The following is a 24,720-nucleotide window of genomic DNA, read 5'->3' on the forward strand; positions in this document are numbered from 1 at the left end:
TCTGCTCTGGTCCCCAGTGCGGCAGTGGTGCTCCGAGGATCAGCGGCGGCTAGGGTTCTGAGCGACGCACCATGACATTATGACATTAGGGATGGCAACGGGTCTAAACCCGTCGGGTTTTGCCGTCCCAAACCCAAACCCATGAAAAATATTTGAACTCATTAAAAAACCCATACCCGTGACGGGTTTAGAATTTTTCCCAAACCCAAACCCATCGGGTTAGCTGGTACCCACGGGTCACCCGTGGGTCTACACTTTACTATACATTTTTTTTTGTCAGGATCAATAAGTTTAATATCGTAAACATCATTGTAGCGTATTATGAGTAAAAAATCAATGTCCACTAAAAATTACAAAAGAAAATAAATATATAAATAGCGTGCTCTATAATTAAATGATCGTAACACCATACAATATCACAAATCCATCATATGCATATATAAACACGACAACTGCAAAGCGACGACACCCATACCCACCACTTAAAGGTTCACTAAAATAAGAATTGAAAGAAAGAGATGTTAAATTTATTATAATCTTATAAAATAAAATGACAATTGCTCTATGTTGGATCGGGTTTAAAAAACCCATAGGTTCACGATTTCGGATATTGTAGGAACAAACACGTGCCCATAAACCCAAGGGTCATTTTGATCCATGCCACTACAATTTCTTGAAGTTGGATTTCATGTTGAAATCCATGCCATTGAGTGGCATGATTTTGAACGTGACACCCAATTTCACGGAGTTGTGGTGGCACGAATCGAATTTTCCCTAAACAAACCCACGGGTCTAAAAGTTGACCCAAATCCGTACCCTAATGGAGCAAAAATCCGTCGGGTTTCGGATTTCGGGTACCCATTGTCATCCCTACATGACATACTGGAGCATGGCGACGTAGGGGGAGAGAAGAGCAAATAGGTCTATACGTGAAAATACCAAACTCGTATACGCTGCATGCGGGTACAAAGTGGAGAAAGATGTATTCTAGTAGCATATCTCTAATATGGAGAATTATAGTGGTATATTTCAAATTTAAAAAAATTATAATAGAACTAATTCAATTAACCCAAACAAAAAATAAGAAGAAATGACCCTTTGATGTCGTGTCACGAGTGATCAGCAGGCTAGACAGCTGGACCCGACCTTTTTGGCCGAGCCGTCAGCCGTGCCAAACAACGCGTCCCGCCTGCGAAAGCAAAACTACCCACGGCAACATTTGAATCGCTTCCTTCATCCCCAGTTCCCCACAACGGCTCACCTCCTCCTCCATTCCTCCTCGAGGCACCAGCGCCAAAAGCATCCGCGCCCGCCTCCTCCCGCCGCTGCGCTCAGCCCCCCTCGCGAAGCAAGCAGGCGCGAGCGCGACGCTCCTCCGATCGTCTCTCTTCTCGACGCCGCCTCCTCGGCAGCCGCTCCCGCCTCTAGTCGCGGTCTCCCCCGATCCGATCCGATCCCACCGGCAAGGCAACTCAGCGAATAAGTGCGCCCCTTACCCCGCTCGTCTCCTACCTCGCTCCCGCCAGCCGGTTCGGCCGCGAAATCCCGGCCGCCTCCGCTCCGAGGGGACCGTGCCGTGCGCAAGGTGTTCGACGGTACTCCTCGCGATGGACTCCTCGCAGCCGATCGATCGGATTGTTTCACCATCGATTGCTCTGTTTTTTTTTCTGGCCACCGATCACCCGTATTGCTCACCCCCGATCGCTCGGATTCTGCAGGAGGGGAGTCCGTGCGGCTTCCGTCTCTAGCAACAATCCCCTGAGGTCAGGTCGTCCGACCGACGATGGGATCTCTCGCCGACCCCTACGCGCTACGCGGTGTCTCCGACCTGCCCCCGCCATTCCGCCCCGTGTTTCAGTTCAGGTGCGCCCCCGTGTGCTGATCGTTCAGGCTCTGTGTTTATTTTTTTTCTTTTGGTGTTTGTACGTATTGTCTCTGCACTGTTGTGTCTGTTCAGTTGCGTGATCGCTGCACCCCCATGTAGGTGATTCGAATTGAGTAGTAGCTATAGCTCGCGTGAGGTTACAATGGTAGCTTAACTACTTGAGAGTTGATACGGGAAATATGAAATGATTTTGATAGATTGGTCATAGGGGTGGCAGTATAGTAAAATTTTGGTTTGTCTGCAGATACTTCAATTCCTTGCAGAGCGAGTGCTTCCATGTGTGCTTCTTCTCGGATGTGAATATGGTTATCTCCGCGCCTACTGGGAGTGGGAAGACCGTGCTGTTTGAGCTCTGTATGCTGAGGCTGCTCTCGAGGTTCCTTTCACCAGACTTTAGGTTCAATTTGGTTGAAGGAACTCTGAAAACAGTATGCCTTCTGACCTCCTTTCCTAAAAAAGCATAGGGGCTTATAGTGTAACTGGAATTTTAGGATTCTGATAGTTCATTTTTATTGCGTGCTTCACTGGGGTGACACTGCAGATATACATGGCACCCTCCAAGGCGTTGGTGCAGGAGAAGCTGCGGGACTGGAAGACAAAGCTGGGCCCACTGGGGATTAATTGCTTGGAGATGACTGGTGACAATGAATTCTACAACAATAAAGCCATACACGATGCTGATATAATCCTCACCACTCCTGAGGTCTATGTCACTACTTATTTTGATCTATAGAAGTTAAGATGATAGCTTTCTAACCAATTTCTTGCTTTCTCGCCGAAATTGTAATGCATGCAGAAGTTTGATTCCATGAGCCGACATGGTATAAGAGATGGTGGGTTGGGTTTCTTCAGTGACATTGCCCTTGTCCTTATTGATGAAGTTCACCTTCTCAATGATCCACGTGGAGCTGCATTGGAAGCAGTTGTCAGTAGATTAAAAATGCTCTCACGACATGAAAATATGAAATCTTCTCCTTTGGCTAGTGTCCGATTCGTAGCTGTTTCTGCCACTATACCAAATATTGAGGACATAGGTTTGTAACTCTGTATAGTACGCTTTTAACATACCATTTACATTTCCATATCATGCTCCAGCAAAGAAACTTATGTTTCCCATTAACATTGTAAAATTTCAGCGGAGTGGCTCCTAGCACCCCCTGAAGGAATCAAAAGGTGACTAACAAAATATACTTGAGGATTTAATACTCCCAATAAATTAAACTTATTGCGATATTCTCCTTTTGCAGATTTGGAGAAGAAATGAGGCCAGTGAAGTTGACAACCAAGGTCTTTGGTACGATTTTCTTATATATTAGAATCTAGACTAGTGCATGTCCTGAAAAACCTGATAAAATACTTTGCCAGCCCTTAAGATTAGCTATCCTAAAAGTGCTCAAACTTAGTTCTGAAGCAGACTATTTAGCTAACCTGGCAGCAAACACTCTCCTTATCATGTGTTGCCTTGAAGGAGCAACACCAAGTTAGGTTGTTCCAGTTTTCATGATTTCATCCACAATGATTTGACTGTTTTTCTATGCCACAAGTTACATTTGATTTACTTATGCCAAAACACCTCTTGTAGAAAATGGCCACAATTTTCTCAGTCATGAAATGATTTTAGAATGAACCTGTTTTTTTTTTGTGCTACTAGGTAAAATTTCGATCATATATATACATGCTGTACTAATTGCTTTACATCTTGCCTATGACTTTCAGCTGCCATTTCGTCAGCAATTGCTGCGCTGCTAATTCTTTCCTTTTCCTTATTGTGCTATTTAGGTTATGCTCCAGCTAAAAATGACTTCCTTTTTGAGAGGGTATGTATCTTTAGTCTTTACAATCCAAATATTCTTTTTTCACAATCAGGGAGGAAAATCAGTAAGGAAGTTTGAAGTTAGATGTCTTCTGCATCTTCTTGAGTTGTTTCATACTATGCGTAATAGTTGGACTTTATATGGAACCAATTCTGACTACTTGATCCTTTTTCTTTCTTTCAACCTGTAGAGGCTGCAAAATTTTATTTACGGTAAGTAACATCTCGCCATCCCTCGATTGCATTTCACATCATGTAAATTACGGTATCAGAATTTCAGTATTAAAAATAGAAACAAAATATTAATTACAGATATTCTCATGCAACATTCAAGAGGGAAATCTGCACTTGTTTTCTGTTCTACAAGAAAAGGGGCACAAGAAGCTGCGCAGTGCCTTGCACAAACTGGAGCATCGCTTGGCTATTCCAATCCATTTATGCAATCAATGCAGCACTATGAACGTCTAAGGGAGGCTTCTCTAACATGTAGTGACAAGCAACTGCAGACTTGCATTGTACATGGAGGTTATCTGGAATCTTTTCCCTGGGGACCCATAAAACCTTAACTTTGCAACCTCCATTTTTTTAAGTGATATCTTTTAGGTACCCATATTAGGTGATACATTTGGCCTAAAAACTTTAATTGATTGCTTAACGGATGCTATCCTATTCCATTTTCAGTTGGTTTTCATAATGCTGGTCTTTGCTCAAAAGATCGGAATCTTGTTGAGGGTCTTTTTCTCAAGGGTGATCTTCAAGTTCTATGCACAACGAATACTTTGGCACATGGTGTCAACTTACCAGGACATACAGTTGTGATAAAGTCAACACAGTTTTTGTGAGAATCAAATTTAGATATTGGATCAATTAAATATATCTATATTTCTAATTTCTGACATCAATTCCATTCTGCAGCAACAAAGAGAAAGGCCTATATGCAGAGTATGAGAGGTCCATGGTGCTTCAGGTTTACTACTAAGCCCCAATATGTCATTTAAACTATTATTGTTGATATATAGGAATAAATTTTCCAACTCGCTTCATATCTTACTGTGATTTTGTATGGTTGCAATGTAGCTTCAATGTTATGTATTCATTGTTATATTTCTACTACTTCTGTCTGAAGTCTGAACTAATAGGTAAGGCTTTGAGACATGCAAACTACTGAGTGTTTTTCTGAGATTATAACTTATATGCTAAAACCTTTAGCAGAAAGTGGTTTGGAAATACATCATTGACATTTCTATTTACAAAAGAGGAGTACTGGATACGTTAACTTATATATGTAGGTTCAATTTTGCTTATACTGAAGAATTTCAATGCACTAAGTGCTGGAGTTAATTGAACTTATATCTTTACTGCCTGGGAAAAAAGGATTCACTTATGAAGTGACCCTAAATTTAGATTTGTGTTTATTTCTTGACTTTTTTCACTGAAGGCTCTGTGTATGCTTGTACTGTAATTAGTTTCTTTGTACTCTATTGTTCATATAGCATATCCATCCATTCATAAATCTGTGGTTCATAGAACAAGATGATTAGTACAAAATGACTTAATCATCTTGTCATAAACATCATATATTTAAGAACAGAGGTAGCACACACAAACAACAGTAGTTTCCTAAAACGATACTGAAATATATGATTATTCAACACTCCGGCGGAGCGCCGCCTCCCCTCCGGCGAGAGGTATTTACGGTGGTTTGTTTAGATGCGAGTAAAATGCAGTATTGAGTATGCATTTAATGTATATTATGGTGGGTCTGTTCAAATTGGCATGGATTTGGCGCGGGACAATGGTATTTATTACAGTTTCATTCTTTTGCATGTTTTCTAAGCATTGATTGACCAATTAATATGGCCCCATCAGTGTTTCATTACCTTTCTCGGGTGTTGAATAATCACAGCGGAGCGCCGCCCATCCTCCGGCGGGAGGTAATTACGGTGATTTGTTAAGATGGGAGTAAAATGTAGTATTGAGCTTGCTTTTAATGTAGATTGTGGTGGGCCTGGTCAAATTCGCATGGTTTGACGCGGGACTGGGGTATTTAATACAATTTCAATTTTCTGCATGTTTTTGAGCATTGGTTGACCAATGAATATGGAGCCATCAGCGTATACCGCTGGAGTATAAATTATAGCGCACAGAAGTAAAAAGTAGTGATTCGATGTCCATTCGTAGTATTTATGAGGTATTTACCGTGCCATGATTTTGTGTAATATCTGGGGGTTGATGTCATCTATCATATCGTCTTTTTACTAACCACCATTGCTGATTTTACCACTAGATGACATAGCCGAGTGAAGTAATACATGGAAAAGAAGTAAAATGATTTATCAAAAAAGAGTAGAAATCCACTTGCCGAGGTGTAAGCGGGATTCTGAGTATCATGCTCAGTATGATGGTGGAAATTGTTGAAGTAAATGAGGGATACTCGAGCATTAGCAGGGGCGATTGCATGATGATGTGTAGTATTTTGTTGTAAGAAATGAGCATGCAAAATTAGGGGACGTCATTGGTGTTGGGAAGGCCAACACCATAAGTTTGGATCGCTAGCTCCTTGCATCTTTCCAGCAAACACGCGCTTGCGAATTTAGGTGAGGGATCGGAGCAGTTATTAGCACTTGCATGTGTGCATGCTAGCGTGATGGAAATTTGGAGAGCAATCTATGCATGTGTTTAGGGGGGAGAGAGAGAGAGAGAGAGAGAGAGAGAGAGAGAGAGAGAGAGAGAGAGAGAGAGAGAGAGAGAGAGAGAGAGAGAGAGAGAGAGAGAGAGAGAGAGAGAGAGAGAGACGACATGCATGCATGTAATTTGAAACGAGATCCCGGGTGCTAAATATATGTCAATAATTGTGAGGAGATCATGTGCAGTAATCATGCTTTCATGAAAATTACTTTTCAAGTTGACTAATGGTAATTATCTCTTTTAATTTAAACTCCACTAAATCATCTCTCCACATTCAAACTTGTAATTTCAAGATAATTATTAAAGCACAAAATATTACTCTAATCTAAATTGTGAAAAATGTTACTCTCAATTGTAAAAAAATACTTTTCAAAGATGGAAAAAATACTTCTCTAATTTGGGATAAACCGAGAGAATAATAATCACATGTTAAAACCATGCGTAATATTCCATATTAGATGAGAGTACTTTTTTATTATGTTAGGAGTAATTTTCCATGTTGACTAAAGGTGTATTTTAAATGTCAGGATTTTTTCAATTGTTAGGAGCGTTTCCAAATAATCGGAGTATTTTTTTCTAATAATAGGAGTACTTTTACATTCACAAGATTTTTTTTGCCAAATGTCTGGAGTACTAAAGGTGTATTTTAAATGCCAAGATTTTCAGTCCACAAGAGTAGTATTCTTCACTTGTCGGGAGCATTTTCAACCGAGCAGAGGAGTATTACTTTTTTCAAATGGTAGGAGTTTTTTAAAATGTTGTGATTATTTTTCAATTGGTGACAAGAAAGTATCATTTTCCAAATGAGGAGTTATTTTTTCAGTTGAGAAGAATGATTTTCAAACGGGAATTGATGTTGCAACTAAAAAATCCTTAGAAGTTAGTGATGGTCCACTTTACCTTATGGGGTAATTAGTCAAGGAGCAAAATAGTGAGTGATTTGCAAAAGTTAGTGATTGAGAAGAAAAGAGTAAATTTGCAAAAGTTGGAAAAAAAAGTTAGATATGAAGTAATTAATTGATCTTGATTTTATTTGATAAAGTGAATGGAATATATAGTCGTAGGACAGGAGTAATTAGTCATCGAATAATTACTCCTTTCTTGTTTCATGCAGGAGTAATTTTTAAAAGTAATAGGAGTAATTTTGTTCCATAGGTGAACAAAATTTGACTACACTCATTCTTGGAACAAAAGAAAACGAATAAACGTCTATGCATGCATCTGTCCTTGCATCCTTCTCCCTTGCAGCTTCTCCAACGGAAGATTTGCAAAGTTATCTGCATGAACCAAATATAGTACCAAAATCATGTGAGATACGAGGCTACAAGTAAATTGAATAGATAAATAATAATAAAATAAAGAGCACTTGCCTATCGGATGTTGCAGCTTCCAAATTCCTAGCCGGCTTTGTAATGCTATTTCAGTAAAAAAATTGATTTCACTGTATCCTAATTTCCAAGCCCGGAGTAAAATATCCTAGATCCTAATCGTGTGAGAGATGAGATTGAGAATGGAAAGGAGAAAAACTACCAGATTAACAATTGATTGGGTGTGCGATAAGAGATTTGTACCTGATGATCCTTTCAGTGCAATAATAACAGGAACGTCCTAGATTGAACCGCTGGAACAGATCCAGTCATGGCTCCTCCGCAGATGACGTGTGTGGCTCCAACAGAAGAGGAGAGCTGCTCATGTGATGCCTTCTGTCGTGGAGGAAGGAGAGTAGCGGTTGTAGGTGACTAGAGCCATCGCATGCTGTCCTCGAAAACCTCCATGATAGAAAGAAAAGGCAGGAGTGAATCGGAATTAATGTGTGTTGAAAGCCAGTAGGAAAAAAAATGCCGTGTACTTATTTTGATGTATTTATTGTCTCATGGCCTTCATTTGCGGAAATAAATATGATGGGGATTTAAACAGCTGATTAAAACAGTGCATGGGAACCGTAAATATCTGGTTCCTGGACGGTGAAGTGTGTACCATATTATTACGGGATATAAATTTTCAATAGCATTGATGGCTATGGAATCGGGTGGTGGGTGGTAGTACTTAGGACGTTGATTTTACTCGCCGGAGACGTGTCTTGCGCCGCCGGAGTGTTATTCAACACGCTGTGTTTAGAATAGACAATAGGTATATATATATATATATATATATATATATATATATATATATATATATATATATATATATATATATATATATTAAAATATAGAACGTACTAATTATCCTCTTGTATTTTACAAGCTTCTACTTTTGCTTTTTGGTGATCTGCAGATGTGTGGGAGGGCTGGGCGTCCACCGTTTGATGATACTGGAACAATTATAATTATGACAAGAAGAGAGACAGTAAGTCGTCCTGTGTTTCCACTCCTATTAATTTTGTGAATTGTGAAATATTTTGACTGCAAAGTATTTCCTGGATTATTGGACTAACATGTTGTGAGTTTCCCCTTTAGGTTCATCTATATGAGAACCTTCTAAATGGATGTGAAATGGTTGAGTCTCAGTAAGTGCTAGATATCTAATCAGAAACTAGGGTCTCGTGATGTTTTACCTAAAGATGACTGTGCTATGCACTGCACACGATTTTGTGCTTCTGACCAAGTATATATACTATCACCAGGTTGCTCCCATGTGCAGTGGAGCATCTAAATGCAGCAATTGTTCAGCTGATAGTACCTAACATAAATTTGGCAATTGAGTGGATCAAGTGCTCATATTTGTACATTAGGATAAAGAAGGTACGGATGCAGTGATCCATTCTTGTTTAACATTTAAAATCTGTATATTTAATGAATATAATAACTTCAATGAAATATACTGCTAGAACCCCGAGAACTATGGAATTAAGAGGGGGACTCCTCGAGATCTACTTGAAAAGCAAATTAAAGGTGCCTTCTTTTGTACTTTGTTGGCTTGATTGTTCTATTATGATGCCTTATGCTTTGATCCTAAGAATCGAATATACAGATATATGTGTTGAGAAGATTCATGAGTTGGTGGAGTATGGGCTAATTTGGATGGATGAATACGCTTTCCATCTACAACCATTAGGTAAAGTTTTATTCTGCTAAACTATATGCACAGAAGATGTCATATGCTGCAATGCTCGATCTGTAGCTACAAAATACTGCTTTTTTGTTGCACCGTACCCTTTATGGCTATGCACTGGATGCGCCCAACCCAAAGTGCAAAGCAGACTTTAGCCTAAAATTATGTCATATAAATAAACCAGCCAGATCCATGACTATTATCTCACACGATAGTGGTCTGGATACGTTCTCCCTACCCCACAGCTGGATTTGTTGGATATGTGTGTCTAAATCCCCAGGGTTTCCATCTGGAAATGGTGCTCCCTATTTCAGGAATTGTATTACTGTATATATCAACAATTGAACTGTGAATCCATTTTCACGTGGACATCATGCATTTTTATTTGTGTATTTGTGTCAAACTCACAATGCCTTCTGCAACGTTGGCCATAGTTTTGGTGGCTTTAATACCTTAGCAACCTTAACAGTAAGCATTGGCTCATTCAAATAACAGCTATAACATTCAGCCTAATAGCCGTGGTAGGGGCATTCCCCTATTGTTTCCCAAAAAAACATCCAGCCTAACAGTCCAAGCACGTAACTCTAAATATATTTGTCAGATTTGTCTTAGCTATGTGGCAAAGAAGCAATATTAGAGAAATGGCACCACATAGGGTCTCGAGTGCTAAATGATGTTTTAGTGAATGTTCATCATAGGAAATTATACTCTGTTGATTACTTCATAATATTTTAATATGACACAAACACCTTATCTTTTTCTCCTTCCAACTTTGAGGGTTGTGCATGCTACTTGGAGCCTAACCTTATGTGACAACCAAGATTATTCTTCTATTATTTTGATTTTTCCCCCTCAAATATTATATTTCCTGCTATTCAGAAATGGTTGTATTCCAATGAATTGCTTCATTTGCATGTGTCTGTTTTGCAATTTTTCATCAGAAGGACTCTTGTTTAAGCTCTAGTTGTTCATACTCAGAACCTGGGAAGCTGATGGCAAAATTCTACCTGAAGTTTGATACAATGAAGCTTATCGTCAAAGCTTCTGCCTGTTGCAGTTTGGAGGACTTATTGCATATCATCTGTCACTCTGCAGAGATTACTTGTAGGTAGCTGCACATATTTTGAATTAATTATTAAGCTTCAAGCATATTAATATTATTTATGTTTTGGTATACCAAGGGATCCAACTACGCCGAAATGAGAAGAAGATTCTAAATGACATAAACACTGACAAAGATGGTAGACTCCTCTTCCATATTATCATGGAGAATAGAAAAAGGAAGAAGCGTATTCAAACAAGAGAAGAGAAATTATTCTTGCTAGCAAATGACTGCTTAACTGGGGACCCCCTAATCCATGATTTATCCCTTAACCAGGTTGTTTATTTGTCTAGTCTAAAATACCCCTTGATTTTCTCCCCTGCTATGTTGACTTAAGTGAGCTTCTCATGCAGGAGACAAACTCAATATGCTCAAATGGATGTAGGATTGCCAGATGCATGAGAGAATATTTTGTATACAAAAAGTGTTACAGATCTGCCATAAATTCTATGATCCTTGCAAATAGTCTACATCAAAAGCTTTGGGAGAGCAGTCCATTTCTGTTGAAGCAATTGCCTGGGATTGGAATTGTAACAGCAAAGGTCATTAATTTTCTGATTGTTTTTTAGACACTTCTCTATCTGCATCCTGCATAATTAATGCTTGAGTTGATCACTTGACACCTCAGGCTCTGAAGAGTGCTGGAATTTATGACTTTGAGACCTTGGCAACTGCTGATGCTAGAAAGATAGAATCAGCAACAGGGCGTAATTATCCATTTGGGAACAATATAAAGGAATCGCTGTCATCATTACCACCCAAAATTGACATACATATCGAGGATGCTGGAAACAGACTGGGGAAGTCGACCATTACTGTAACACTAACTCGTCTATCACAGGCAGTTCGATCCAACAAACGCAATTTTGCTGACATGGTACCTTATCAGCTTTGCTTCTGAACATTTAGTGCTTTCAATAAAACAAACTAGATTTTATTATATTCTTTGTGTTAGAATCTCAATTCTAACTCTCATTGAGCTGAGAGGATGACAATGAACTTGGGGCAATTTTCTGGGTTTTCTTCATTCACAAACTCAAACCCATGCCTTCCAACGGGAGGGGTGGCTACATATATATACAGCAGGCTGCTGGGCAGCAAACGAAGCCAATAATGCTAGTCTAACACTAGTCTAACTGCTGTCCTAGAGAGGACACTAACTGCTGTCCTAGAGAGGACACTAACTGCTGTCCTACAATCCAAGATGCTGCAGGGGTACAAGAGATGCCTGCAGTCCAAGATGTTAAGGACTATAAGATGCTGCAAGGGTACAAGGGACCACAAAGACCAACAGCAAAGACTTATCCATCATTCTCCCCCTAAGTCTTGTGCGTCGTCTTGTGGGAAGATTGGACCATCCCAGTCCTGGAGCAAAGCTCAAGGAATTTGATCCTCCCAAGGGGCTTGGTGAGCAGATCCGCAAGCTGATCCTTGGTGTTGATGTAGCTCGCCTTGATGCTTCCTTCCTCCAAGCAGCCTCGGATGAAGTGATACCTCACCCGGATGTGCTTGCTCCGTTCGTGGAAAACGGGGTTCTTCGCCAAGGCCAGAGCGGACTTGCTGTCCACCCTGAGCTCCACTGCTCCAGTGTCTCTGCCGAGTAGATCACCAAGCAGTCGAGCGAGCCAGAGCGCCTGAGTCGACGCGGTGGAGGCTGCTATGTACTCGGCCTCGCAGCTGGACAAGGCCACCACCTGCTGCTTGACCGACAGCCAGCTAACGAGGCACTCGCCGAGGAAGAAGAGGATCCCGCTCGTACTCTTGCTGGTGTCGATGTCACCGGCGTGGTCGCTGTCGCTGTACCCGACGAAGTGTGCCGCCCCAGGGCATCTCGGGTAGTGGAGACCGTGGTCAAGAGTCCCCGCAACATAGCGGATGATCCTCTTCACGGCCTGCTGGTGCTCCGTCGTCGGTTGCTGCATGAACCGACTGACGTAGCCGACGGAGAACGCCAAGTCCGGCCGTGTGTGGGCGAGGTAGCGGAGGCTCCCCACAAGACGCCGGTACTGAGTAGCGTCCACCTCCTCCGCCGTGCGGTCACGGCTCAGCTTCAGCCTCTCCTCCATCGGAGTGAGAGCTGGGTTGCAGTCGGTGAGCCCAGCGAGCTCGACGACGCGCTTGGCGTAGGCGGTCTGTCGAAGTGTGATCCCGGAGTCGTCCTGGTGCACCTCGATCCCCAGGTAGAAGGAGAGAGGCCCCAGATCGCTCATCTGGAAGGTGGCATTCATCTCCTCCTTGAACATCGCCACCTCCTCATCCTTGGTGCCGGTGATCACCAAGTCGTCGACGTAGACACCCACCAGCAGGGCATTGCCTCCTTTGCCCCGCCGGTAGATGGCCGCCTCGTGCGGGCTTTGCTCGAAGCCCATCCCCTTGAGCGTGGAGTCCAGCTTGGCGTTCCACGCCCTCGAAGCCTGCCGCAAGCCATAGAGGGCCTTGCGCAGACGTAGCACCTTACCCTCCTTGCCGGGGATCGCAAACCCCGGCGGCTGGTGCACGTAGACCTCCTCCTTCAAATCGCCGTTGAGAAACGCCGACTTGACGTCCATGTGATGGACACGCCAGCCCTCCTGGGCTGCTAGCGCAAGGAGGAGTCGCACAGACTCCATCCGTGCCACGGGAGCGAAGGCATCGTCGAAGTCGACTCCCTCCTGCTGCACGAAACCTCGTGCCACCAGGCGAGCCTTGTGCTTGACGACGGTACCGGCCTCATCCCTCTTCAGCTTGAACACCCACTTAAGGGTGATCGCGCGGTGACCGCGAGGGAGGTCAGCAAGCTCCCAAGTGCGGTTCTTCTCGACCGCGTCCATCTCCGACTGCATCGCGGCACACCATGCCGCGTGTCCCTCGGCCTCTGCGAAAGACCGAGGCTCGCCGTCGTCGCACGCGAGGTGCAACTACGCCTCTAGGTCGTGAGGCACCAGTCCCGGCACCGGCTGATCACCGAGAAGGTCCTCCATCGTACGGTACCGCAACGGCTCGCCGTCGTGGTACGCGTCGACGCGCTCCTCGTCGTGAGAGAGCGGAGTAGCGAACTCCACCGGACTGTGCTCAGCACGAGCAGGTGTCGAAGTAGACGTGCCTGAAGGAGTGGCTATCGGTACTGGAGTGCGCGGCGTCGCCGGCTGTGGTGGTGCAGCCGAGGAACTCGGCACAGCCGGAGTCGTAGCTGAAAGGCGTGGTGCCGCCGGTGTGGCGGGCGCCAGAGTCGGTGGAGGCTCGGGGACCGGGGTAGGCACGCTCGGCGAAGAAGAGCTGCCTACTCCCCCAGCTCCCTCGAAGTGGACATACTCGACGGTGAAGTCGTCGTACGTCGGAGCCGAGCCGTCGTCCACCGCCTTGTCCCACGCCCATCCTCGCCCTTCGTCGAACACAACGTCGCGCGCCGTGCGCACACGCTGTGTCTCCGGGTCGAGAATGCGGTAGGCCTTCGAACCCTCCGCGTAGCCAATGAACACTCCCGGAGTGCTCCTGTCGTCGAGCTTGCCGATGTGGCCAAGCTCCTTGGCGAACGGGAGGCAGCCGAAGACCCGCAGGTGGGAGACCGCCGGCTTACGCACATGCCAAGCCTCATACGGCTTCATGCCATCGAGTGCCTTGGTGGGCGAGCGGTTGAGGATGTAGACGGCCGTCACCACCGCCTCTCCCCAGAAGACAGCCGGCATCCCCCTCTGCTTGAGGAGGGCCCGGGCCATTCCCACAACCGTCTGGTTGCGCCGCTCGACGACGCCGTTCTGCTGCGGGCTGTACGGCGCGGAGTAGTGGCGCTGGATGCCCTCATCCGCGCAGTACGCCGCGAACTCGGCCGCCGTGAACTCGCCGCCGTTGTCGGTGCGCAGCACGTGCAACTTGCGGCCGCTCTCCGCCTCCGCAGCGGCCTGAGCACGCCTGATGGCGTCCGCAGCCTCTCCCTTGCTGCCGAGGATCATTACCCACAGGAAGCGGGAGAGGTCGTCGACGAGCAGCAGAAAGTAGCGCCGTCCTCCTGGTGTGACCGGTGTCACCGGGCCACACAAGTCCCCGTGCACGAGCTCGAGCCGGTCCTTGGCTCGGAAGCTCGCCTGCTGGGGGAAGGAGTGACGCTTCTGCTTCGTCAGCACGCAGATGTCGTAGAGATGCTCCACGTGGTCGAGGCATGGGAGGCCTCGCACCATCTCCTTGGCGCCGAGCCGCTTCAGGGCCTCAAAGTGGAGGTGCCCAAAGCGCTCGTGCCACTGCCATGCCTCGTCACCCCTGCGAGCTGCAAGACAAAGAGGCTGGGCCACCCCGACGTGGAGGATGTAGAGGCGGTTCTTCCCTCGAACCACCCTGGCGAGAAGCTGGCGACGGTAGTCCCAGATGCAGAGGACCCCGCTGTCGATCACCACGCGGGAGCCGCTCTCATCGAGCTGCCCAAGGCTGATGATGGAGTTCCGCAGCGCCGGGATGTAGTAGACTCCGGTGAGCATCCGGTGCTCTCCGGACTTGGCGGTGAAGATCACGGAGCCCATGCCCTTGATCTCCACGGCGGAGGAGTCCCCGAACCTGACGGAGCCACCTACGTCGACGTCCAGGTCGGAGAAGAACTCCCGCCGCCCGGTCATGTGGTGCGTGGCGCCGGAGTCGAGGTACCAGCCATCGACCCTATTGTCATCGGAGCCGTTGCCAAGGAGAACTCGGGCACGCGGCTCGTCGAGGTGGAGTAGAGCGGTGACAGGCGGTGCCGCCGGCTGCGGCTCCATGTCCCCGTGGAGTAGAAACAGAGCCGGCTCGTCATCCGGCTGGGCCTCCGCGATGTGGGCTTGGCCCCCACGCCTCCGTTGCGGGTAGTCCCTGGCCCAGTGGCCGGGCCTGCCACAGTTGTGGCAGGCGTCGTCTCGTGCCGCCTTGGGCCTGTCAGCGGCGCCGCCCTGAGCATCTCCGCGGGCGCCACCCTCGCCGCGCCCTCGTGCCCCGGCTTGGGCACCTCCGCGCCCCTTTCGCGGCTTGCCGCGCTTGCGGCCACCAGTCAAGAAAGAGGGCTCCCCCCTCCTCCTGTCACCGCGCCGGGCCTCCCACTGCTCCTGAGTAAGGTGGAGCTTCCCACCGATGGAGATGCCTCCCGAGAGAGGCTGTGGCTCGTCGCTGTCGACGACCTTGAGGCGACCTATCGCCTCCTCGATCGTTATGGTGGAGAGGTCCAGCAGAGACTCGATCGAGCGAGCGGTCTGCCTGTACCTCTCGGGGACGCAGCGGAAGAGCTTCTCGACGGCTCTCTCCTCGTCGTAGGTGTCGTCGCCGAACTGCACCACCTTCTACAGCAGAGTGTTGAGACGGAGGGCGAAGTCATCAACATCCTCACCTGGCTTGAAGGCCAGGTTCTCCCACTCCTTGCGAAGTGCCTGGAGAGTGGTCTTGCGGGCGCGGTCGCTGCCGATACGTGCCGCAGTGATGGAGTCCCAGGCCTCCTTGGCAGTTCGCTTCTTGGAAAGCGTGAACTGCATCTCGGGCGGGGCTGCTGCGATGAGGGCATCCAGCGCCCGTCGATCCTCATCGTAGCCGACGTCGCCGTACCGGACTGCCTCCCACATGTGCTGCACCTGGAGCTTCACCTCCATGACTGCGGCCCACTCGACGTAGTTGGTCTTGGTGAGGGTGGGCCACCCTCCGCCGGGACCGACGTCCCTGACCACCGCCTGGAGGCCGTGGTAGCCGGGGGCGCCGCCGCGCGCACCCCAGCCAGGAGCGCCGCCACCGCCCTGCGTGCCGACGCCTGGGGCGCGGCCGCCTCCAGGAGCGCCGTCTCCGCCCTGCGCGCCGCCGCCTCGCGGCCTCTGCCGCCGGGTGCGCGGCCCCCTGGACCGTCGCTGGGCGCACCGCCGTCCAGGCCGCCTCCGGGCGCGCGGGCCCCTGGACCGCCGCCGGGCGCGCCGCCGTCCAGGCCGCCGCCGCCGGGATGGGCTGCTGCCCACCGCGCGGTCCGCTCCCGCGCTCTCTCCCTCTCCAACTCCTCAAGGTCCTCGTCGGCGGTGGCGTCGCCGGCGATGGAGCCGCTGAGGCTGCCGCGCAAGGTCTCAACCTCGACCTCCGCCGCACGCGCTGCATCCTCCGCCTCCTCGGCTTCCACCTCCGCCCTGGCCGCTGCCAGCTCCGCTGTAGCCAACCTGGCCGCCCTCGCCGCTGCTGCAGCGGCTTGAGCCATCGCTCGCCTGCGCTCCTCTGCCGCGGCGAGCTCGGCGTCTCGCTGGCGCCGTGCGCTCGAGGCGACCGAGCGCTGAGACGGTGCGTCGGACATGGCGCGCCTCCAAGGGGCTGTTGCGTGGAGATGGGGAAGGGAACGGGGAAGAAGAGGCAGCCGGAGCTGCTGCTGCTGTTGCAGCGGCTGGTGCAGCAGCTGCTGCTTCTGCGCTAGCTGCTGGTGGTGGTGGCTGGGCTGTTACAGCGGCTTGGGAAGGGGAGGAGCAAGAGATATCCAACCTACAGGAAAGTACGGCTCTGATACCAGATGTTAGAAGCTCAATTCTAACTCTCATTGAGCTGAGAGGATGACAATAAACTTGGGCCAATTTTCTGGGTTTTCTTCATTTACAAACTCAAAGCCATGCCTTCCAACGGGAGGGGTGGCCACATATATATACAGCAGGCTGTTGGGCAGCAAACGAAGCCAATAATGCTAGTCTAACACTAGTCTAACTGATGTCCTAGAGAGGACACTAACTGCTGTCCTACAGTCCAAGATGCTGCAGGGGTACAAGAGATGCCTGCAGTCCAAGATGCTAAGGACTACAAGATGCTGCAGGGGTACAAGGGACCACAAAGACCAACAGCAAAGACTTATCCATCACTTTGTCAGGTCGTGGGCTCGGAGGAAGACAATGTGATCCTCTTTCATAAGAAAATAAGGTCAGTGCCCCCCTCCACCCTCCTCTCTTTCTCAAACTGATACCTATGACAATTTATTTTCCTTCTACTGATGTGGATGGTTGTTTGTTGTTTGTATTGTTGTTGCCGCCAGGACTCAAGAGTTCCACAGGTAACACTTTTCAACATTTGTTATTCTATGTCTGACCATTCTTCTTCACCAGCAAATGAGAGCAATATAACGTTATCTGAACGACTGAACCTGATATTAGGTTGTAATGTCTTTTGTGGAAGCAAGGGATATATACTTCTATCTATTTGTTATAATAAGCTTCATACTATTAGGTGGTGTTTTTGTAGCAAACAAACAAGCTGAAGTAGCATTATTTCATGAACAGATCACAGTGATAGCAAAGATGAATTAATTGTTTGACTAGAATATCAATTTTAAAGTATCTAGCTGCGCTCTTAGATACCTAAGTTTAATCATAAGTTGTTCAGAGTTCCTCACTGGACAATTTGTTAAAATGCAGCCCACATTCTGTAAAAGTTTTTGTGCCGTGCCCCCAGAATACACGGGTCACTTTGAAGGCTGATCTAATATTTGAAGAATATGGTAATATCACCAACAAAGAATGCCTCCTTCAAAAATTTGATACGCACATCATGTATATACTTACACAGCTTATGTTTTCCATTTTATGGTGAAGTTGGTCTTGATGTGCACAAGAAGCATGTAATCAGCAGGGAAGATGATTTGCATGAGACCAAAGAGCATGGAATAAATGAGCCTGTACCCGCATACAATCTTCCTGCAAAGATTTGTTTGGTTAGCTCCAGGACAGCTCAAACAAGCCGATCTCAGTCTCACACTGAACAGAACCCACTTTCCAAAGAGGTATATGTCATAGAAGAGGATGCTGCTGTCAGTGCTGTCGAGAAAGCTGATAATGTAGTGGGAACCAGAAAATTCAACAACTTGGCTTCACTGTAAGTGCTTAAGCTTTGTTTATTTGCCGTCCAATGATTTTGGAATTAATTCCCATCCATCAGCATAACCCAAAACACTAATCAAACGGGATTGTCCAACCTATAGTTTCTAAATATCTGGAAGGTTGGCATTAGTCATGTTACTTCACAGCTACAAGTGGAAATATGTCAGCATGTGCCAGATTAGCAGTTACTACTTTGTACTTATTTAGTCTATATTCGTGGAGTCATGTTTTCTGAACCTTAGGTGAGTATTTTGTAACATGGTATTTTAATGATTACAGGGAGGTCCCCAGCTTTGATCTACTGCCTGAAGAAGAGTATCGAGGTAAGACAATGCTGCGAACAGTATATGGCTATGTGCACTTTCTGCTTCATTTGTGTTCGTTCATTTGAAATGTAGAATTCTATTATTAGATAACTGAAATGTGCATAATCATGCTTAGACATGCAAGCTGCATCGACTCCTGAACCAGCAGAGGCAGAATGCAAAAGTGCGACAAGCAACACGATCTTTGATCACATACGCAAGAAATCCAAAGATTTCCCCATTCTGATGCTATCGAAATCCATGGATAGCTCTTATGAACCTCTGATACTCAAGAAGATGAAGACATCAAGGGACCAGTTTGGAGTAGAGCGGAGCAATCTGCATGTGGGTGACGTCACGCCAGTGGATTCTGAACCTGCTGAGCCTGGGGTCTCTCCAACCAATACTGCTGAGAAGTGTCGCAGGATCCTGAATAGAACTTCAAAGAGCCATATGCTGTTTGCTGGCAAAAGGGATAGCCCATCTGAGAAGAACAAGGTACTGACAACACCAGGGGAAAGCTCTCTTCGATTTGCGGGTGAAAAGGACAGCCAATTGGAGAAGAGCAATCTCCTGATCAAAGTTCCAGCTGAAAATTCGCTCCAACTTGCACCCAAGCGTGACAGCCCGTCTGAGAAGAGCAAGATGCTGACAACTCTAGATGAATGCTTTCTTGGGCTTGCGGGTGGAAAGGACAGCCCACTGGAGAAGAGCAGCATCCTGACCAGAAGTCCAGACTGTCCAGTTGAAAATCTTTTCAAAAAAGGAACTCCAGTTGAAAACTCTCCTCAGTTTACAGCTAAACGTGACAGCCCAGCTGAGAAGAGGAAATTCTGCAGCAGTCCCCCCTTCCATGCTTCCAGGCTGCACAGGTCACGAAGCAATTCCGAGCTGCAGGTCAACCCTTCAATATTGAGGAATATGTCAAGGATATATTGGCGAAACCAAAGGACGGTGGGAGTGGCGACTCTTTTCTTAATTGCAGGAGCGTCTTTTCCTTTCTCTATTGAGGAATATGTCAAGGATATATTGGTGAGAAGAAAGGACAGTGAGAGTGGCGACTCTTTTCTTAATTGCAGGAGTGTACGTCTTTTCCTTTCTCTGATCTGCTGAAGATTTCGAACAATGTACATTCAGTTAAATATTTTGCTCAAAACACGCATTGTAACGTGGCAAAGCATCTTCTTTCCTGGGCTTAAATAGTTACGAATGCTACTCTGCATTTTAATCTGTAAATATGACATGAGTGTGCTTATGTATGGTACATGTACAAGCTGTTATTGGCTGCACAGACGATGAAGTTTTCCGTCGGGTGCCACGCCAGATGTGTGACCCTTGATGCCATGTTGCATGGAATTTCCTCCTTGCCGTCTGACCTGGGACCATCCTGACCTGCGAGACAAGAGATTACCCAGAGCACACTATGACCTTCATTACTAACCTCTTTGCCATGACATAACTGAAAGCACACATGGAGAACTCGGCAGATAGTTCTATCCTGACCTTTTCTACTCACTCCGAGAGAGAAATTGCTGAGCAATGCTGGAATCTTTGCAGAGGTATGTGATTGTACCCTGTTGCCAAAGTGCAAGGTTCAGTAGGGGCCAACATGGCATTAGCGGCTTTAGTCATGAGATTCGGAGTTTCATGTAATATTTGAAGACTACGTATAAAAACACAACGTTTTTTAAGGATAAACATCACTCCAGATTGTTGTTTTAGAGCGAGGAGAGACGAAACCGGAGATGTTTGAAGCGTTGTACCTGTAAGGATTGGCGCTAGCTTCTAACGTAGTACCAGTGGTCTGTGAAGCAGTACGGGTGAAAACTTTGAACGTGTTGCTGCTTATCATAACAATCAGAAACGATGAGGAAATGACCAGGAATGGGAGACGAGATCAGTACAGACTGTCCATGCGTTTCAGTAGTGAAAACCTGTAAGATCCAGTGGCGAAGTAGCTCCCATCCTTGCTGGCGCAGCAGCTGAACCGGTCGAAGATGTAGTCCTCGGCGTACAATTCTGACAGCTGCGGCACCAGCAGACAAGCAACATTTCTGCTACTGTTATCCTTTATTTCAAATTTTGACAGTTCCAATTGACAAAATTTTACAAGGCAACGTCTGATAGCGAACAATTCTCTGAAGGATGAACTATGGAGCATCTACCTTTGGGCGAAGGAACTCGTGCACCTTGTATGTGGCCACCGGTGAGGTCTCCACGCTCATGTCCCAGAGCTGCAAATAGTGAGGCTTTAGGATGCATTGCTGATGCTAACAGCAGGTAGCTGCATAGCTGGTGTACTTGGCACAAAGTTGAGTTTCATGGCACCTTGAGGTTCATGTAGTCACGAGTTAGAAGGTATCTCCCCTCGCCAGTGAACTTGAGATCGGTGATGCACGAGATTATCTCGGTGAAAAACGTGCTGGGCTGAGGGCGGCTCCCGCGATCCCGGAATCTGCTCAGCAATTCGACAGTTTCAGAAAAAACACAGAAGCGTAAGCGAGCTGATGCGTGAGCGACTGTTTCAAGAGTTGAGAGGTCGAGGGGGTTGCAGTTGCAGAAGTCGCTCACGTTCTGGCGCTCTGGTCGCAGAGCGCCGACCGCCGCAGGTCGACCAGCCGGACGAGGCCGCCGGAGCTGCCGTAGGCCAGCAGGCTGCAGGACGACGGGTGGAACTCGGCCGTGGCGATCACCTCTGGTTCGTCGCCCAGCAGTCAGATACGCAAGCGTCAGTGCCTGTTAGCGCGTTAGCTTGACGCGTGCTAGTACTTGGGATGGCAAGAAAAAACGACCGAATCACCTACGAGATCCCCCATGTCCGCGGGCTTCAGGTCGACGATATTGAAGCACTGGCTCGTCACCTCCAGGTGCCACAGGTTGATCCGCAGGTCGTCCGCGGACACGAACGTCTCCCCGTCACTGTACGCACATCGACAAGAGTTGCCATCGCTTTGCCTATAACGAAACCATGGTCCGGGCGCGGAATGGACGAGAGAGAATAAGATTAGCCTACCAGTTATTCGAGATGGAATTGACGTTGAACTCGTGAGCACGATCGAAGACTCTCCGGCACTTCGCAGAGTACCCATCGCCAACATCACCTACCTGATCGATCACGCATGGCATGACAGCAAAAAAAGATGATTCATAAACATCATTGAGTTGATGCGCTCTGCAGATCGAACACTACAAGTCTGCAACTACGAATGCTGCAGAGTGCAGAGACTAAACCTTTTCAATTTGGTCGGCAGAATCTGCAGACGAGCCCCTCGGTTTCGTGGTTGCCCGTTCAGAGCGTGGTTCCTGCAGAGGCAGCGACGCCGCGGTGCTCGCGCGCCGGCGCGGCTCGCCGTCCCCTTCCTTCGGCGCCTTGTGTTCCGAGACCTGCCCTGAAGCAACAGCGTCACCATTATTACTCGAGCCCTTCTCTCTCTCCGTGCCATCATGCCGCGTTCGATGCCAACCTTCCAGAGCTTGACGGTGCGATCGTTCGTGGCGAGCATGCACAGGGAGCGGTTCGGCCGCGCGCACCACCTCACCCTCTTGATCTTCTCGCCGATCTCCAGGCTGTGCAGCACGTCGAACTGTGCACTAGGGGTGGGCAAATTTAATCGAAACCAAACCGAAAGAACCGGAACCGAAACCGAAATAACCGGAACCGAAAAATTCGGTTCCTTGTTCGGTTCCAGATATTGAAGAACCGAAAAAAATTCGGTTCCTACCCTCGGGTAACCGAATTAACCGAAAGAATCGAATTACATAAACTTTGCATTTTGTAAGAGTATATTTAGTTTACATGTGATGTATCATACTTCAATTGCCATGTATTTCTCTTACTATATTGTTATTGTTCTCTTCTCAATTATTATTCTCTAAAGTAGAGGAAGTATTGTCTAAATTTGCTATAGAACATGTATATTTTTCTTGTTATCTTAGCTTTCGGTAAAAAAATTCGGTTAGTTCGGTTAGAACCGAAACCAAACCGAAATAACCGAGAACCGAAATACTCGGTTTCTGAAATTTCTTGGAACCGATCGGTTCCTATTTTCTAAAAACCGAATTTCTTTGAAAACCGAGGAACCGAACCGAACCGAACCGAAGAACCGAATGCCCACCCCTAACCGTACACTGTGCACGTGTACGGTGTACCAGCAGGGGAGGGGATCAACGGAACGCACGTGTGCTAGGATTTAAGCTTCACCCTGCTGGTCTGATGAACAGTTCTGGATCGATCGGTGGCTCACCTCCGACTCGTGGCTCTGGAACTCCGTCGCGAAGCTGTACCTCGGCGGCGGCGCGCCGGCGCGGTCCGTGCGCTCCAGCTCGGCGCGGGGCCGTGCCGCGTCTTCGCCGGCCCTCCGGAAGAGGATCACGCGCCCGGCGTGGTCGCCGGCGGCCAGGTACTCGCCGCGGCCGTCGAACTCGATGGCCGAGATTTCGTCCGCTGCCGCACGCGCACGACGAAGCTTCGGTCAGTTCAAGAGCAGAACACTCGTTACTGACGCTTTGAGATTTGCATTGGTAGGTACCGTCGCGGCGGCCGCCGGCGGCCGCGTGCGGCAGGTCGCCGAGGACCTGGGAGAACTTCCACTGCGGGAGCTGGGAGGGGCGCGGCTCCGGGCGGCCGGAGGACGAGGAAGAGGAGGTCGGGGACGGGGACGGGGCAATGGAGCTCGTGCCCCGCCGCCTTCTGCCGGCGCCGCTCATCGTTGCAGCCTATAGGATCATCATGTATCGGAAAGAAATGGATTTGTGGCGCGGCCGGTGCTTGCACGGTCTCGACCACTGCGGTGCTCTGGTTTCTGAGCATCCGTAGCCACTCGCCTGCTGTTATCGTCATCTCTCATCTGTTGTTGGTTCTTGCGCTTTTTCTTGCCGAATCTTGCTCCACAGCACGGAAGCTGTGGCAAACTGGTCCATGCGACGTCTCTCTCTCACATGCATAATTGAAGTATACATTCTTTTCAAAAAAAAAAGTATACAAGAGGACAAAGACTAGGCCCTCCACAGTGTGGTAGTGAAGCTTGAAAAAAAGTAGGTCCCATGATAAAAAAACAAGCATCACTATGACATGCTACAATGTACCAATAAAATTGGCACCGAAGCTAGCTACAAATGTGGATCCCTATATAAGGTAAACTAGTGCTATATTTGTTCTTTATGTGCTGCAACCAGATACTTTTAAGCAATCAAGGACTACACAAAATATTTTTTATTGGCTGGCACCGATGCTTCAACTTGCATCGCTCCCAAATTTGCAAGCTCTAGCATCACTTTAGCATGTTACCTGCAGTGTGAAGAGTGATGCCTAAAATGGAGAGAGAGTATTTAGGCATCACTCTCTACACACATTGTGGAGGGTCTAAGAAGAGCGCAAGACCAACAGGCGCTGGGGGTAGGAAAGTGTAGTGCAACGTACTCTAGATGTGTAAGAAGTCTTGCTAAATACTCGCACTTGCCGAATTGTATGTCAATGCTTAAGTGCTTAACTGATCTGGCATTGCATCGTATATGGTCATGAGCTGATGACCACCAATAACAAATGAGGGTGCAGCTCAAGATTATCAGGCAAATAAACCACAGATAACTGAACGTCTCAACTCTTTGAGCAGGCTTAACACAGCTAGGGGTGGTACAAGGCCTCGAAATTTGACATAATTCAAAGGTCGGGCTCTAAAAAAGTCAGGCTCTAATTCTATTCAATTTTGAGCTAAAAATGCATAAAGACCAAGTTGGATTGTGAAGGAAGCACTAGGACCGACCATAACCCATTACCACCACTAAACACAGCTAGATTGCGTTTTACAAAGAATTGGCATCCATTGTCTATTATCGTCATCTGTTGTTTGTTCTTGCGCTTTTTCTTGCCGAATCATGCTCGACGTCTCTCTCACATGCATAATTGAAGTATACAAGACTACAAGACTAAAAAGAGCGCAAGACTAACAGGTGACAGGGGTACGAAATTGTAGTGCAACATAGATGATAGTTGTGTCAACAGTAGTGCTAAACACTCAAACTTGCTGAATTTATGTCAATGCTTAACTGATCTGACCTTCAAT

At 47.4% G+C, this 24,720-nt stretch overlaps 2 protein-coding genes across 5 annotated transcripts; one reads left to right on the top strand and one right to left on the bottom strand.

Moving 5' to 3' along the window:
* Positions 1-1,724: 1,724 nt before the first annotated feature.
* On the top strand, positions 1,725-19,931 carry LOC120656464 (ATP-dependent DNA helicase MER3 homolog). The gene is given in 27 exon segments (XM_039934557.1): positions 1,725-1,863; positions 2,130-2,313; positions 2,427-2,588; positions 2,682-2,919; positions 3,022-3,058; positions 3,133-3,179; positions 3,665-3,702; positions 3,890-3,911; positions 4,011-4,223; positions 4,380-4,536; positions 4,614-4,665; positions 8,661-8,732; positions 8,843-8,892; positions 9,010-9,127; positions 9,214-9,277; positions 9,357-9,440; positions 10,416-10,541; positions 10,619-10,815; positions 10,893-11,081; positions 11,168-11,416; positions 17,351-17,400; positions 17,513-17,530; positions 17,892-17,974; positions 18,069-18,348; positions 18,633-18,676; positions 18,795-19,493; positions 19,496-19,931. Coding segments are annotated over 27 exon segments (3,726 nt in total). The 5' UTR covers positions 1,725-1,783; the 3' UTR covers positions 19,669-19,931.
* On the bottom strand, positions 19,828-24,705 carry LOC120656467 (serine/threonine protein phosphatase 2A 55 kDa regulatory subunit B beta isoform-like). Of its 4 annotated transcripts, none has more exons than XR_005667928.1 (13): positions 23,188-24,705; positions 22,903-23,102; positions 22,123-22,242; positions 21,890-22,047; positions 21,672-21,763; positions 21,459-21,577; positions 21,230-21,353; positions 20,987-21,113; positions 20,824-20,892; positions 20,593-20,712; positions 20,422-20,499; positions 20,162-20,232; positions 19,828-20,050 (listed from the first exon to the last, which is right to left on the bottom strand). XR_005667928.1 is itself a non-coding variant. In XM_039934559.1 (13 exons), the coding sequence occupies exons 1-13, from the start codon at positions 23,496-23,498 to the stop codon at positions 19,911-19,913; spliced, it is 1,701 nt and encodes a 566-aa protein (XP_039790493.1). In that variant the 5' UTR covers positions 23,499-23,574; the 3' UTR covers positions 19,828-19,910. The 4 variants fall into 4 exon arrangements, 3 of the variants coding, with proteins under 3 accessions (XP_039790493.1, XP_039790495.1, XP_039790494.1); XM_039934559.1 differs by having other exon boundaries at positions 20,593-20,684; positions 23,188-23,574; XM_039934561.1 differs by having other exon boundaries at positions 20,593-20,684; positions 21,890-22,042; positions 23,188-23,487.
* Positions 24,706-24,720: the final 15 nt, after the last annotated feature.

This window comes from Panicum virgatum, chromosome 1N, assembly GCF_016808335.1.
Source record: "Panicum virgatum strain AP13 chromosome 1N, P.virgatum_v5, whole genome shotgun sequence".
In the NCBI taxonomy this organism is placed as follows: Eukaryota; Viridiplantae; Streptophyta; class Magnoliopsida; order Poales; family Poaceae; genus Panicum; species Panicum virgatum.

Coding starts and splice junctions, on each gene's coding strand:
- LOC120656467 (XM_039934559.1), bottom strand. CDS start 23,498: ATGACGATAACAGCAGGCGAGTGGCTACGGATGCTCAGAAACCAGAGC. Junction 22,048..22,122: donor GCACCGTCAAGCTCTGGAAG/GTTGGCATCGAA, acceptor CTGTTGCTTCAG/GGCAGGTCTCGGAACACAAG. Junction 20,233..20,421: donor GCTAGCGCCAATCCTTACAG/GTACAACGCTTC, acceptor CTTTGGCAACAG/GGTACAATCACATACCTCTG.